At 40.8% G+C, this 15,857-nt stretch overlaps 1 protein-coding gene across 1 annotated transcript in view; it reads left to right on the plus strand.

Moving 5' to 3' along the window:
- The first annotated feature begins 438 nt into the window (after positions 1–438).
- LOC124143268 overlaps positions 439–15,857 on the plus strand; it is a 43,023-nt gene continuing 27,604 nt past the window's right edge. Inside the window, exon 1 of the mRNA XM_046512176.2 lies at positions 439–2,295. Coding sequence (XP_046368132.1) covers positions 1,192–2,295 — 1,104 coding nt within the window. The 5' untranslated portion in view covers positions 439–1,191. The remainder of the gene's footprint in view (positions 2,296–15,857) is intronic.

Genomic DNA, 15,857 nt, shown 5'->3' on the forward strand with positions numbered 1-15,857 from the left:
AAACCATTTACGAAATTGACGGTGAAAATAAAGTATACACATGAAAACTGGATTTGATAAAAAAAATACAAGTATCAAAACGTTACTATGCTAAAAACATCGCCGAAAAGGGAAAACCAAAGATGCAGGACTCAACAGTGATATCCGTATAAAATACATCGTCATCAAATAACCATTTTCTGTTTCATTTCATTTTAGCGACTAAATATTGGTGTATAGTTTCTTTTACCTGGCAGTATATTTCGCTAATACACAAATTCACTCTGTCCACAATGGTCCATTATGTAAAGTGACACATATTGTGGATTAATTGGTTACTGACGAAGACAGGCAAACCATTTGCTAGCAGACTGCACCAGTTGAAGTTACTTTGCCGACACTAGCCACTCCTTGCCGAGTACATAGTCGACACGAGGTGTGTAGTCTGTCGCCCATAGCAGCGTGTATCTATCTACAGGGATGTTCACACTAGGAACCTGGAAGTCGGCCAGTCAATGAATACAGGGTAGAGAGAATGTCGCTGGGACTCTGTGCTTGAGAGTCAAATTGTCTCAGAGGCACACAACACCACAGGCAATCTGTTGCGCTCGCCCGAGAACACACAACACCTTTAACGGCGGCAACACTGCAGTCTGGCTGAGCATATGGACAGAGGAAGGATCGATGCTGACGAGAAGTGACTGCAGCAAAGAGCATCGCTGGACATACCTATAGTGCACGGTGGTAGGACGGTGTCGGAGCAGTGTGCAGTTGATGCAGTTGATGCATGAAGCTGGAAGCGTCGACAGGGTTCCTGGAGATAGTGGTGTTTGGTGCCAGCGGTTGGAATGTTCCATTCCATAAACACGCGACAGACAGAGCTGAAAGGATCGTTCGATATTCCCCTGCTAAAGTATAAGCAGTGGAAACACAAGGCGTTATTCAGTGCGATTGTATTTAGTTTTTGAGATTTCGAGGTAGGGACTTCCTGTTTGCACACAAGTGAGACGGAGTGTGTGTCTTGGTGTGTATGGTTTGGCTTATGTCGGTGCTGCAGTCATGGGATTAGCTGGTGAGACTTTATCTGACAAAGCTGTGTAGTTACTGAATTACTTATTGTCCCTGTAAATTTTCTGACGGTGTGGTGTCAATGAGTGGATGAGTATTACATTCAACACTGTGTTACTGTGACTGGAAGAGACAAGAAGAACGATGGCCAAGCTGTGTAGGTTTGTTAAACTTAATGACCGGCTGAATGCTCAGGTCTTCACGTTTGTATTGCCTGGAAGGATCGTCCGGGAATTTACGCCAGATTGTTACGCTAAAGACTTTGTGTATGGCTTTCAAAAATGGAGTGTAAGCTTTGTCCGAAGTGATCGTCACATCGGGGTGTTTCTGAAGTTGCTCACGACCTCTCAGGGCATGAAATGTCGTCTTGATTTTACAGTCACTATCCTCAACAGGGACCATTTCACCAAGAATGAACACTTCATTGAAAAGAGCTGTGAGTTTACGACTGAGAAGAACGTTTGCGGTAGGAAAACTTTTATCGAGATCGACGAACTTTTACAAAGAAATTTTATTCAAGAAACTGGTGATGTCATGCTAGAGTTGGAAATGAGAAATGCAGTTTGTCAGTTTGAATGCTTCATGAAAATTCCCAAGGACAACCATGCGTCTCGACAAGGATATGGCGACAGAATGGAATCCACTTACTACACATTTGGTCTGTTTGACTGGAGCGTGTCTTTATTTCCTGACACTAGTTCCATTGAAGCTGATGGGAGTATTGCGGTTCAGCTGCAAAGACACACAAGTTTTGACCACCTTTGTAGTCTGAAGTACAGGGTTGTTCTCGGAGAAGAGGGGACGTTTGATTCACGGGAACTGGTACAAATCCTGGATACATCTGGAATAGGCGAACCGTTCACAGTGGGTACCTCTATGTTACGGCTGGCCCAGGGAAGGTCGACCTTGCGTGTGAGGGTTGAGATGATCTCGGTGGTGTCGGTGAGTGAGGTCAACGTCCACGCCTTGAACAGGAACAGGAGTCGCGCCCACCTCTATGACCGGGACAAACAGGCGTGGATGCTGGAGGCGGATACTAGCGGGAAGTACCTCACTTTTAAACTTTACTACACGGATATTTCCCACGTGCCCCGGAAATTCAGCCGCTATGTGGCTTGGCACGTGAGAATCTTGACCAAGTCTCAGTCGAAACCACTGACCGCTTTGGACGGTCCGTTTGGCAAGTACTTTGTACAGCAGGACCTTGACGAGGGCTTTCAAATGAGAACAGACATCCCAGTGGACGAGGTGAGTGACACCTTTTCAAAAATCAATAATTGGCTGGAAAATTGAAATAGACCTCGAACCCATTTATGTTCTCGTGCACCTCTGTGATATATATGTCGGTTATAACAACGACCTTGATATCGCCTTATAAGGCACGGGTGGACCAGTCGTCTGAGCGAAATGTTTGATTGTTGGATCGAATCCCGGTTCGCCCCGAATGTCTTTTTAGGTTCGTCAGCACCATACCCGTGCTCGTGGGTTTCACCAAAGTGATAAACGTCTTAGACCTGCATCACTTTGGCTTTCCTCCTGACATGCCGTGATATAACTGGAATACTGTTAAAGCTGTGTTAGACCCAACTCACTCACTCTCACTCACTCACTCACTCACTCTCAGATATATCATATTCCTGTCAGACAACGATCTTCTCAAAGGTCCGGGTTAAACTCTGACTTCAGCGATCAATGCTTGTCGTAAGAGGTGGCCAGGCTTGATGCAAGTCATCGTATGCCATGCGGAGATCGATGCACAAACAAACAATCAAATATACTAGATAACGATTATTGATGTTACGGAGGTATGGAAGGTGTGTTTCAATCAAATAGTTAGCTTCATATTGGGCGAACCTTTATATAAGTGATTCAAATATCGGTTTGATGAATGTTAACAAATAGTTTCCTATCTTGACTAATGGCGGTTTCACAGTGCTAGCCCACTGAGATACCATGCCGCAGTTTAACATGAATACCCCAGTCAAACACATAATACTGACTCTTATCCCTTAATGCCGACCGCAAGGCAGGGCAACAACACATACCATCTATTGGTTTGACGTGATCGGAGATCGAACCACCGACCTCCCGCTCTCCGGGCAGACGCGCTACCCACTACACTGTATATGTACACATGTACAAAGTGTGAATCAATGAATGAACGCATTTAAACTCGGAATGCCTGCCTGACTGAATTCCCTTCGTCATATAGCACCAAAGCTCCTACTGTGTGTTACAATAGGACGTCCTTCTTGTACATGTAATGCTCTACAAGTACCTGAGTTTATAATGCCTACTCGGAATGGCGGCTATGGATTTGCAATAACATTACATCATATCATACGTACTTGGCAGCGCCGGTCTATTTTCTCCTCTTCCTAATCAGCCAAATGCGTATGCTCCATACAATGTGTGTGTCGAATGAAAGACGACTTGATTGATTTCACACATAGCCACGCTAGTTTCCCTCGCAGCCCGCGAATGATTCTCCGCAGTTACTGATTGGGGAATGTTTTTTTATCAGCAATAGAGCGCATACACAGAACTATATATCCCACGAAAGTCTAATCACGTTGATAAAATACTCCCTTATGGAAATGGTTGTTCATAGTTGTGGATGTGACACATTTGTGAGGGTAAGAGGCGACCAACGGGATCGGGTGGTCAGGCTCGCTGACTTGGTTGATGCATGTCATCGATCCCAATTGCGTGGGTCGATGCTCATGATGTCAGTCACTGGATTGTCTGGTCCTGACTCAATTATATACAGACCGTCGTCATATAGCCGTAATGTTGCTGAGTGCGGCGTTAAACAACAAACAAACATATTCGTGAGTCAGGCCTTGTTATTTTAGTGATATTTGTAAAAGAACTATTGCAAGTTATGCATATGCAACGCGGACTCGTCTATTATTAATGAATAACTGTGTAAGTGATATTGACATATTGAGAGGCCTTTGTTGAGTGCTCAATCAACCCTATTAGGTTGCACTACCAGTGTCAACAAGCACATAAAGCGATTATGTGAATATTCCTCTACGTAGCTTAAGTGGTCTGTAGCACAGGATTAAAGGAGTACTTATTGTGAAGCACGGAGGTAATTGCACATCCAGGTTAACACTCGGTAGATTGATGCTCTCGTAGGCTGCTGACATATTCAGTAGCCGAGTGGTTTAAGTGTTCGCTCGTCACATGGAAGGCCCGGTTCAATTCCCATCATGTATTCAACGTGTGAAGCCCATTACGGCTGTCCCCAACTGTTATATTCATGGAATAAAGTGGCTAAAACTGCACTTTCATGAAACTGGGGCCAGTAGACATTGTGTCAAACGAGGTATTATTTTCTTCAAGTGATCATTTGCTTCGCCTTTCATGATTCTGTGTTAAATAATTGATTAGGAGATGGTGCCACGATTACTTGTCGTTGATAATTTGCCAATATGATCGGGCATGATATGAACGACATGATTTGTCGTCAGGGAGAGTGTGTATTTCAACACCGGACAGAAATGCCATACGTGTTTTCTTTAGTTCTGTTTTCATTTTGATTAAGTTGGTATCCTGTTCAACATTACTTTTCTGAGCTTGGAAATATTTTTAAAATTTATTATGTCTCACAATCTACCCAACAAATATCCTATGTTATTTGCAGACATCGAACATGTTATTTGTTGACTAAGATATGCTCGTTCATGTTGTGTGACTGTCGCAAGGATCTGTGTAACACAAGGTATAATATAGTGTCGGCAATATGCTGAATGTGCAGAATATATTTTCAGCAAGGATCTGTGTAACATATGGGCAATACGATGAATATGCAGAATATATCGTTAGCAAGGATATGTGTGACATTAAGACTGAATGCTGAATTTGCAGAACATATTGTCGGAAGGTATCCGTGTCACATAAGGCGAACTGCTGAATGTGTAGAATTTATTGTCGGCAATGATATGTGTGACATACAGGCAATATGATGAATATGCAGATTGAATATATTGTTGGCAAGGATATGTGTGACATACAGGCAATATGATGAATATGCAGATTGAATATTTTGTTGGCAAGGGTATGTGTGACATACAGGCAATATGATGAATATGCAGATTGAATATATTGTTGGCAAGGGTATGTGTGACATGGAGACTGAATGCTGAATTTGCAGAACATATTGTCGGAAGGTATCCGTGTCACATAAGGCGAACTGCTGAATGTGTAGAATTTATTGTCGGCAATGATATGTGTGACATACAGGCAATATGCTGAATATGCAGAATATATTGTCGATAACGATTCGTTAACGCCCAGCGTCTGACAAGTATATGCATTAAATAATGCTACATCGATATAATGCCAAGTGCCATTCATTCAATTTACATACAACTAATCCAAATTTATCACCTGTACCGTGGTAGAAATACTCAAATTGACTAGAACATAAACAGTTGTTTCTTGGCGTACTATAATCAAAATATTGTGATTTTGTGTGTCTGAACGAATATTGATGGCAACGTGATGAATCCATTCCTCGCGTCCCGCATTGTATAGATATTGCTAACTCCATCATATTACATGCAATAATACACGTGATTATTCACACGCACTCGGTAACACCCCCTTGGGACTTCTCCCTGATATTTGTCCGTGCAATCGATACCAGCACTTTGTTATATTTGATGCCAAGCAATATCAACATAAACAGCTCAGGGCACTTTTTTATATTTGATGCCAAGAAATATAAACATAAACTGCTCACACCATTTCGATATGTTTGATGCCAAGAAATATAAACGTAAACTGGTCACGCGACTTTTGTATATTTGATGCCAAGAAATAATAACATAAACCGCTCACACCACGTTTTTATATTTGATGCCAAGAAATAAAACCATCAACTGGTCACGCGACTTTTGTATATTTGATGACAAGTAATATCAACATAAACTGCTCACGCCGCGTTTTTAAATTTGATGCCAAGAAATATCAACAAACACTGCTCACGCTACGTTTTTAAATTTGATGCCAAGAAATATATATATAAACTGCTCACGCCATGTTTTTATATTTGATGCCAAGAAATATAAACATAAACTGCTCACGCCCCCTTTATATTTGATGCCAGGAAATATATGCATAAACCGTTCACGCCATGTTATTTATATTTGATGCCAAGAAATATAAACATAAACTGCTCACGCCCCCTTTATATTTTATGCCAAGAAATATATGCACAAACTGCTCACGCACCAGGCCATCTATACCATTTCAAACATCAAGGGAAACTGTAATGACCACTTCCAATGCCGTTGAGTAATAATAAGTTGTCAAGAACTGCAAGAGTGGTTACAAAACATGATCTACGGGTAAATGTAATGGTTCTACTCGGCGTCAGATGCAGAACGTTACCAAAGATGATTTGACAGATAAGATAAGCAGACTCGTGAAGTGTGTTGGATAAATGACTTCACCGGCAGACCCATACATATCTTGTGGCATGGAACGGTTATTAAACCCATTGTACCGAGGGTCGTTGATTTGATTGAAACGCTGGATGACATCAGCGTAGCCTGGTGAAGGGCATGTCGCCCATCGAAATGTACTTAAGTGAGAGAAACTCATAAAATTCTCTGGACTCTGAGGTACTCTGAGAATATATTCTCTTTATAAATCCAGACAATCAGTTTGTTTGAACACCTGGTGTCCTAAGGAAATGCCCCTTATTGCCTTACTGCCGCCGACAACCATTTAATCAGCCTATAAACTTGAGATGTGTTGGAACTGGTTGAAGCGAATAGAACTGTCTCGGATACTCTACAAGTATTACATGGGGAGGTATATTGAGAAACCAGCAACATCGCCGTTTGTTTTATGAGCATGACATGCTAACTTAACTGCTATTCGCGCTATCCTTGTCGCACGTGTATACAATTAAAGCGACAAAGCCCTTTCCAATTTCCTAAGAAATGACTGCCAAAGAGTCGATTGTACGATTGCGACTGTATCATGAGCATTTGTTTATGAATCATTCTCAAATGGTGATGATGCCAGGTGTTCGCGAAAAGGTGAGCGTATCCTGACCCACCGGTTGCATCCGTCACAAACACATGCAAAGGCAAGCTTATTGTTCATCTGAAAAAGTACGGTATGCAATGATGTTATGAGTTATAATTGTTATCTGTCTTTTTGTATACTGTATGTGAGATCTGACTTCAATTTAATACTTCTGTGTAGGTGGTTTTAGAGGTTACACGTAAATAGAGAATGTTTGCCTTTTCCAGTCAGAAAACATCTTTATCTCATCTGCAAGTTGCTATTCTAGTCTGGAGCCGCTATGAGTCAGAAATTCATCTTTCACGTCATGAGATGAGACAAACTTGACATGTGATAAGAAAAAGATAATTTTTTTCTTTATTATGTATTTTCTTGCATGATGTTCATGATTTACCCTGAAACCCAATGCGTCATTGAGGCAGACTGAAAGTATTCAAATGTTTATTTTTTCAAATTCAAGTCGTACCGGCACGAAATATTATTTCACTCGGAGACATATCTATATAATATTTAGAGACAATATAGTATGTCATCACTAAATATATATTTATAATATCTGATATCGCACAGAAACGATATAAACGTTTTTGTTGATACATGTGATTTAAAGTAATGATTTACATAGTCCCCAATGGAGAAGATCATGCCTTAACACTTTGATCTGTATAGTAGAACAGGGAATCGGTATCCTGCGTATCGGATTCGTGTGTGACGGCAACTTCTGCATCACTGCAACATCACAGAACAAGCAGTCACTATCGCGACTCCTTTGAAATATTGACATGGATGCTGTCATAAAACATTGACGATGTCTATAATGGCCCTTTGTAGACATATCAAAATTAGATGAAGTGTCCCGAAAAGTTGTCATGTTACTTTCGTATGCAAATAATGTCAGTCTTGTGTAAACATGTTGCGATATGTCGTGAATATTTGAATACCTGTGCTGCAGAAGATTGTTGTATTGGCGTGGCGGTTGCCAAGCAGCCAGACGTTCTGTACGCTCATCCTTGCAAGGCACGACCGCCGTGGCTACTTTGATTGCATGATTCCACAGAGCGGAGTGATGAAGAAACAAAAACGATGAGGTTGCTTCTGAACAGAGTGATGAAGCCACTCCACCCAATTAAGACATCTTTTATGAGTGTTTCCCCAGAAGGACAATTGGTTTCGCTGCTGAACAAATACATTGCGACTGAAAACAATCCACTGTAAGGGTAATACATCTGTGTAACAACCGACATTACATCTTGGAATCATGTCACTGTAGCATAATGAGAAAAATAATTCTTGCTGATAAATTAAGTATCTCGATATGAAAAATGACCAAACGGTCGTCGCGTTTCCTTCATTCTAAATAAAAGGCGAACAAAACACACAAACAAACATATTTATTGAAGATGTGATATAACAGTTTACTTTACTGCAATCAGTTGGATATTGTTTATAACACGGTGAATGGGTGAGTGAATATTGTTTGTTTGACGTTGAATGAGTGAGTGAATAGTGTTTGTTACATGTTGAATGAGTGAGTGAATATTGTTTGTTACACGGTGAATGAGTGAGTTAATATAATAGTTTATTGTACCGTGACAGTGAAAAATTGTTTGTTACACGTTGAATGAATGAGTGAATATTGTTTGTTTAACGTTGAATGAGTTAGTGAATATTGTTTGTAACACCGTGATTGATTGAGTGAGTGAATATTGTTTGTTACACCGCAACTGAGAGTGAATATTGTTTGTTACACCATGACTGAGTGAGTGAATATTGTTTGTATAATATACTTTGTATAATCGGCATATACACAACTTGTGTCCGCCATGTTCCATCAGACGGTGGAATGGCCTAGTGGCTAATGTGTTGCTTCGTCCGGCCGGCTTCCCGGGTTCGAATCCTGAAATGGGTACAATCTGTGAGGCCTATTGTTGCTATGATGTGATGGTGACTGGAATAGGAGTGGCTGGTAATGCTTACAGAGACTTTAAACCACATTCATTTAGCTCTTCTTCTGACTCTATTGTTTTCATTGATTGAATGTGGGAGTACGTATTGTGAGTTAATCATGTGTGGTGTGAAGTGACTTAGGCAGATAACACGAGATTGTAAGTACCGCTGAGGTGTCCTGCCAGGTCTGGCTACAGACAGGGTCTGCATAATGCATGGACTGCGTTACGTCGTGGGAGCCCGCATGGTGTTCGCCGGGGGCAGGGGAGGTGGTGTGGTTGTTGTAGTAGCTGTTGAGTTGCCATTGTCAAACTACAACGGGCACTTAAATTTATACACAGACACTATCCCATACCGTCATGCTTTCATTAAGTGGAAGAAATAGATGTTCGAGTGAGTAAATATACCAGCAATATCTACTACTGCGGTTGCTGCTGCTACTGCTTCTGCTACTGCTACTGCTACTGCTACCGTTATCTCAACCACTACAACTAACACTTCCATTTACCACTACCACTACTACTACTACTACCACCACCACCACCACCACTAACACCAACACCAACATCTGCCACTATCACCGCTACTACTACTACTACTGCAACAACAACTACTACTACTGCTACTGCTGCTGCTGATACTGATACTACTACTACTACTGCTTCTTCTTCTTCTACTACTTCTACTGATATTACTATTGATACTGCTACTAGTACTACTGCTACTACCATTACTGCTACTGTTACTGCTACTGCTACTACTGCTACTTCTAATACTGCTACTGCTACCACTATTGATACTACTGCTGCTACTACTATTCCTACTACTTTTGCTACTGCTACTAGTACTACTGCTACTACTACAACTGCTACTTCCAACATTACTGCTTCTACTACTGCTGCTACTACTACTACTACTGCTACTGCTACTTGTACTGCTACTACTACTCCTCTGCTAAAGCTACTGCTGTTACTACTACCACCACTTGTACTTCTGCAACTGCTACTGCTACTACTACTGCTACTACTACTACTAACACTACTTCTTCTACTACCACTACTGCTACTAGTACTACTATTGATACTACTGCTGCTACTACTATGCCTACTACTACAGCTGCTACTACTGCTACTGGTACTGCTGCTTCTTCTTCCACTACTACTACTACTACTACTACTACTACTACTGCTGCTGCTGCTAATTCTACTACTACTACTACTGACGCTACTATTAAAACTGGAACCGCCTCCGTGGTCTAGTGGTAGAGCGTCCGCCCGGAAAGCGGAAGGTTCGGGGTTCGATTGGTACTTGTTGTTTCCCTGTCTGGCGCTCGGCATTAAGGGGCTTTAACAAGTGCTGCTACTAATACCACTGCTACTGATAATGATGTGTCATAACTAAAGCCACCCTGAACCCCAGTTTCTCTGGTGTACAAGTACTCTACAATAATCTTGTTGGCATGGAATTCATTACAGTCTGAACCAATGTAGAAAATCACATTTGCAAACACTCTTTTTACATGACCTGTATCATTATACACATGACCCTGCCAAATGACATCCAGTCTAGGTGTACATCGCATTCCAACCAGAAAACAGCTTAGAGAGACGTTCTAGAGACACAGAACATCGCCCCTAGGGACCGCTCTCTCGCAACTACCTATAATGATTTTCTCAGTGCTTCTCTATCGATCTGGTATAGGAATCAGATAAACGTCTAGTCGCCCGGACTGCCTGCCAGGCTATCATTAAACCATTAGCAGAGTTAGCTTGGAGGGCGTGAAGCTTCATTTGCTTCAAATGGAACAGGTCCGTGTCACAAGTCGCCCTGGAATACCGCCCAGGAGGATTTGGAACTACCACCGTACATATATAAGAAATTACTTTAGTTCGATTATCGATTTTTGAAATTCTCATTAAACGTATAATATCACTCAACTGTGTTAAGGGTGCGCTATGATATCATCATCATCATCATCATCATCATAATATTGCGTCCCTTGGGCACGCCAGAAACCTATGAGTGCGGGTTCGAATCCCGGTTCGCCCCGATTATGTTTCTAGGTTTGTCAGCACCATACCAGTGCTCGTGGGTTTCACCGAAGTGGTAAACGTCTGAGACCTGCATCACTTTGGCTTTCCTCCCACATTAAGCTGACACGCCGTGATATTACTGGAATACTGTTAAAAGCGACGTTAAACCCATCTCACTCACTCACTCACTCATAATAATAATATCCAGGCCAACGAACCTGATCTTCGTCTTTTTGATAAATCCAATGAAATCATTTATGTCATTTAATTTACTGTCCAATCTTGTAATGTGATTGACAAGATTGAGTAAAAACATGGCAAATATGCAGACCTCGCTTTCGAAATGTCACGCTTGCATCCCAAGTACCAAGTTGTCCGACTCCTCATTGTTCTCGGTGCCTTAGGTTTGGTACCTCCCAATCTGTTGACTGACATTGGGAGAGTACCCGGGTTTGCTTCCAGGAATACAGCCCTACTGACAATCTGGGTAATGCAGAAAGCTGCAGTGTTGGGGAGTCTTCAATTCTCCGAAAATTCTGGGTGGGTTTGACTAGGCAGCGCTTCTTTGGAGACGTCCCATTCGCTGTCTGGGCTGCGTGTAGAGGGGGCAAGGGCCCTGAGCTTATGATGAGCCTAACAAGCCTGACTGTGCCAGGATCACCCAAACCCTCTTTGCTGCATTTTATATTTTTAATCTGTAAATAATAATAATAATAATAATGATAATAATAATAATGATGATGATGATGATGATGATGATGATGATGATGATGATGGTGGTGGTGGTGGTGGCTGCGTGTAGAGTGGGCAATTGATGTTCATATATCGACTTATTAATTTATTTTAGGTTTTATTTTTTTGTTGAACATAGAGAGAATTAAATACATAACCCTAGTCTCAAGTTTACTTGGTATTTTGCCAAGGCAAATACTAAGTGACTGCTGGGAGATAATGTATTACCTGAAGACATTAAAATTGTCTCGCTTCAACAAATCGTAACCACAAGACCACAATCGGAACCGAGTTAAAGCATTTATCCACAATGTAAACCGGATGAATTATTGAATGCGAACAATTTGTACAATCGTGTTGAATAGAATGCAGCGCTGCGTTCCCGTATAAGCACGAGGGTGTGTTCACAAACAATAATCATCCATAAACCACGAGATATTGACGTCACCAATACTCTTTACTCTCAGGATCAATAAGTTTCGTTTTCACAATTTGTATGTGAAAAAACCCCACATTGTGATAATATAGACCTAGCTGTGTCCCTTTGCAATATTATTGTACCAGAAGGATAAATATTAAAAGCTTACCGAAACAAAAAGGTTTAACCGCCATTGCATAGGTTTGGTCTCTCTTCAGGGTTAGTGTTAGAAAGTAACACCGGCTTTTGTCTGATATGTTTTTATGCATGCTGAAAGTACTGTTACATACGTGTGGGAGGTACAACTACGTATGCGTGTGGAATATAACTGCATCTGTGAAGTGTATATAGCTTCATCTGTAAAGTGAATATATCTACATGACTGTTGTGAATATTAATACATGATGCGGGGAATATACCAAGTGTGGCTGGAAAGTTCTAAACCTAACTACAAAAGATGGTTTGTACACCTTTAACAGTGTGCATGTATTAAGTACAATAGTACTAGTGCTTACAGGATGCATTTGTACCAAATACACAACCAGGCTGCATATTTCTGCAGCTGTCAAAGATATTAGGTGTTCTCTGTTGATGAAAATGGACAAAATTGACTACCGCGCTGTCATCAAGTGAAAGGACTGGACATTGTATCAACCGTCGGGGATGCTCTTTACGTTGTCACTAGCAAGAGGTGGACAGGAGTTGAGGAAGGGAAGAGAAAAACTCGACGATGATTCAGGATCAGGATGACCTTTAACTGTCACAAGAAAGGAAAATGTTCATAAAATAATGATATTATTAGGGATGATCGACAACACGTCACATTGCTGTTACAGAGGGCTCTCGTGAGAGACTTGAGAAGATTCCGAGGAAGGACGTGAGCATGACACACGTTTCAACACGCTGACTCCTGCTCAGAAACTATCCAGGTTCATCATATGTCTTGAGAATGAACGTCGCTTTGAAGCAGACCCAGATGATTTTGTTGACCGATTTGTAACCATGGATGAGTCTTGGTTTCACCACTATCAGCCAGAGACATCTTACGTCTCCTCCTCCAAAAAAGTCTGTTTTACCAGTTGGCAAGGTGATGGCTTCGGTGTTAAAATTCAGACTTAATGGTCAACAATATGCTAATTTGGTTAGGCAACTGAAAATATCAAGGCCAATAAACGTTCATAAAACAATATGTAATCGCAACAAGCTAACATTACCCTCTAATATACGTTCAACATCGATATTTATTTACAACCCAAATACAATAACCAGCGCTATGCAATCACAACCAACTTATATTTACCACCACTAATTATTTAATATATTCACCGTCACTAACTATTTAATATATTCACCGTCACTAACTATTTCATATATTCACCGTCACTAACTATTTCATACATTCACCGTCACTAACTATTTCATGTATTCACCGTCACTAACTATTTCATATATTCACCGTCACTAACTATTTCATGTATTCACCGTCACTAACTATTTCATATATTCACCGTCACTAACTATTTAACAACCAATATACCATCACCACCAGTAACATCCCCCACCCGTGAAGATCTGGCTTAGAATTGGTCTTCACAAACCATGCTTGTCGTAAGAGGCGGTCAGAAGGTGGTCAGGCTCGCTGACTTGGTTGGTGCATGTCATCGTAACCCAGTTGCTTAGATCGATGCTCGTGGTGTCAATCACTGGTTTATCTGGTCCAAACTCGATTAGCCTTACACAACAAACGAAGTAACTTCCCCCAGCTATATCATTTACCACAAGTACACACCCACCAACATTATACATTCACCACAAGTAACCGGTTAAAACCACATACACATTACCAGAAAATAGCAGAATACAAAACGTCAATATCATGATTGTGTCCTCGCCCACGAAATGAGTTTATTTGTAAGGTCAAGCATTGCTAACATAAAGAAATCTTTATCGTTTACTTTCGGACGAGGAGTCAATTGACGCCTTTCCAAATGCCCGAAATATTACTTTAGCTCTTTCGATTTCAAGCATGATCAACGTTCTCATTGTGGTCAACGGACAAGTAATATTGCTGCCCAATCCATTGTTAGCAGTTTTCGTGACATTCTAGGGAGTCACAGATTTCAGTAATTATTGGAGGCGCCGGAGTTCGTTACGTCCATTCTATCAATGCCGGTGGTCTTATCAATAAGCAAAGTGGCCATGCCCAGGGGGGATTCCTGAATTGTGACATCAATAAACAGCTGACAGGGATTTTAGACTGTATCAGTGATGAACCTTCGCCATTCGCTTCCAGACTGCTGTCTCATCAAATACAGCTAACGGTGTTTTCATTTCGAGATGAAATCAAAATTGGATTTTTATTTAACAGGACAGGCGTCGTTTTGTGTTTCACAGCGTTGAATGCATGTATGAGAGATACATCAACTATGCTATGCGCATGACCGAAGGTTTTACTGCGTATTTATGACTAAAATGTTACACATGGGAAGGTCATAAATGTATCTTAGCTGAAAAATATAAACCAATTTGCATGGATGCTAAAAGAAACATTTTAACACACAGTAATGGTTTGATAATACTTAATAATATAACATTCTTTTTCCTCCTCTTCCTCTTCCTCCTCTTCCTCATGCTCCTCCTCCTCCTCAGTACCCCCTCCTCCTCATAATCATCATTATCCTCCTCCTCCTCCTCATAATCATCATTATCCTCCTCCTCCTCAACACCCTCATTATCAGCACCTTCATAATCATAATCCCCGTCCTCCTCCTCAGTTTCACCTCGTCATCCGTCGCCTTCTGCTCCTCCCCTCCTCCTTCTCATCTCCTCCTCCTCGTCATCATCAGCGTGCTCATCATCACTACCCTCATACATACATACATACATACATACATACATACATACATACATACATACATACATACATACATACATACATACATGGAATCAATTGGAATCAACTGGACTTGAATGGCACTCTTGTTGTAGAGTTTAATCTTCTGTGCCACTAATCAACTTAATACCGCCAGTTCAACTTCATTAGAATACCACGTCAGGAACACAATGATGATCAGGTGTTTCCATTGTCATACATATCACTTCTGACATGTTGCCCAAATAGCATGTTGTAATCAGTTCCCTATTATATTTGCAAATATGACAGTAAGATTGTCATTAATGAAATCAAGCATTTCCCTTGTCTTGCGCCCTGTGTTTACGTAATTGATCAGTTCCTGGTTTGGTAGGTTTGCTAATTTGTCTGTTTTAAGATGGACCTGCATTGCATCCAACGAGATGTGTATGAGAGAGCATACGTTTCAGAAAAGTTACACATCGGTAGTTAGGTATGCCTAAGGTAGTGATTTGTGTTTGTTCGTATCAGATGTAAACACAATTATTATACTTCACAGTAATGTAAATTAGAATCCGAAAATAAGACTGATGAAATGATTAGAAGGAGGGTATTATTTGAATGGATTTATTGTAGCAATGTACTATGAATATTGTAAACTGATTAGACACAGAGATTATACATAACATGAAATGTTGGACATGATGGCGATTGATAATGATAGAAATGAAAAAAATATTAAATTGACATGATTATTATTAAGAATAATCAAATAAAGTGG

The sequence above is a fragment of the Haliotis rufescens genome, unplaced genomic scaffold (assembly GCF_023055435.1).
Source record: "Haliotis rufescens isolate VD_foot unplaced genomic scaffold, xgHalRufe1.0.p SCAF_160, whole genome shotgun sequence".
Taxonomy (NCBI): Eukaryota; Metazoa; Mollusca; class Gastropoda; order Lepetellida; family Haliotidae; genus Haliotis; species Haliotis rufescens.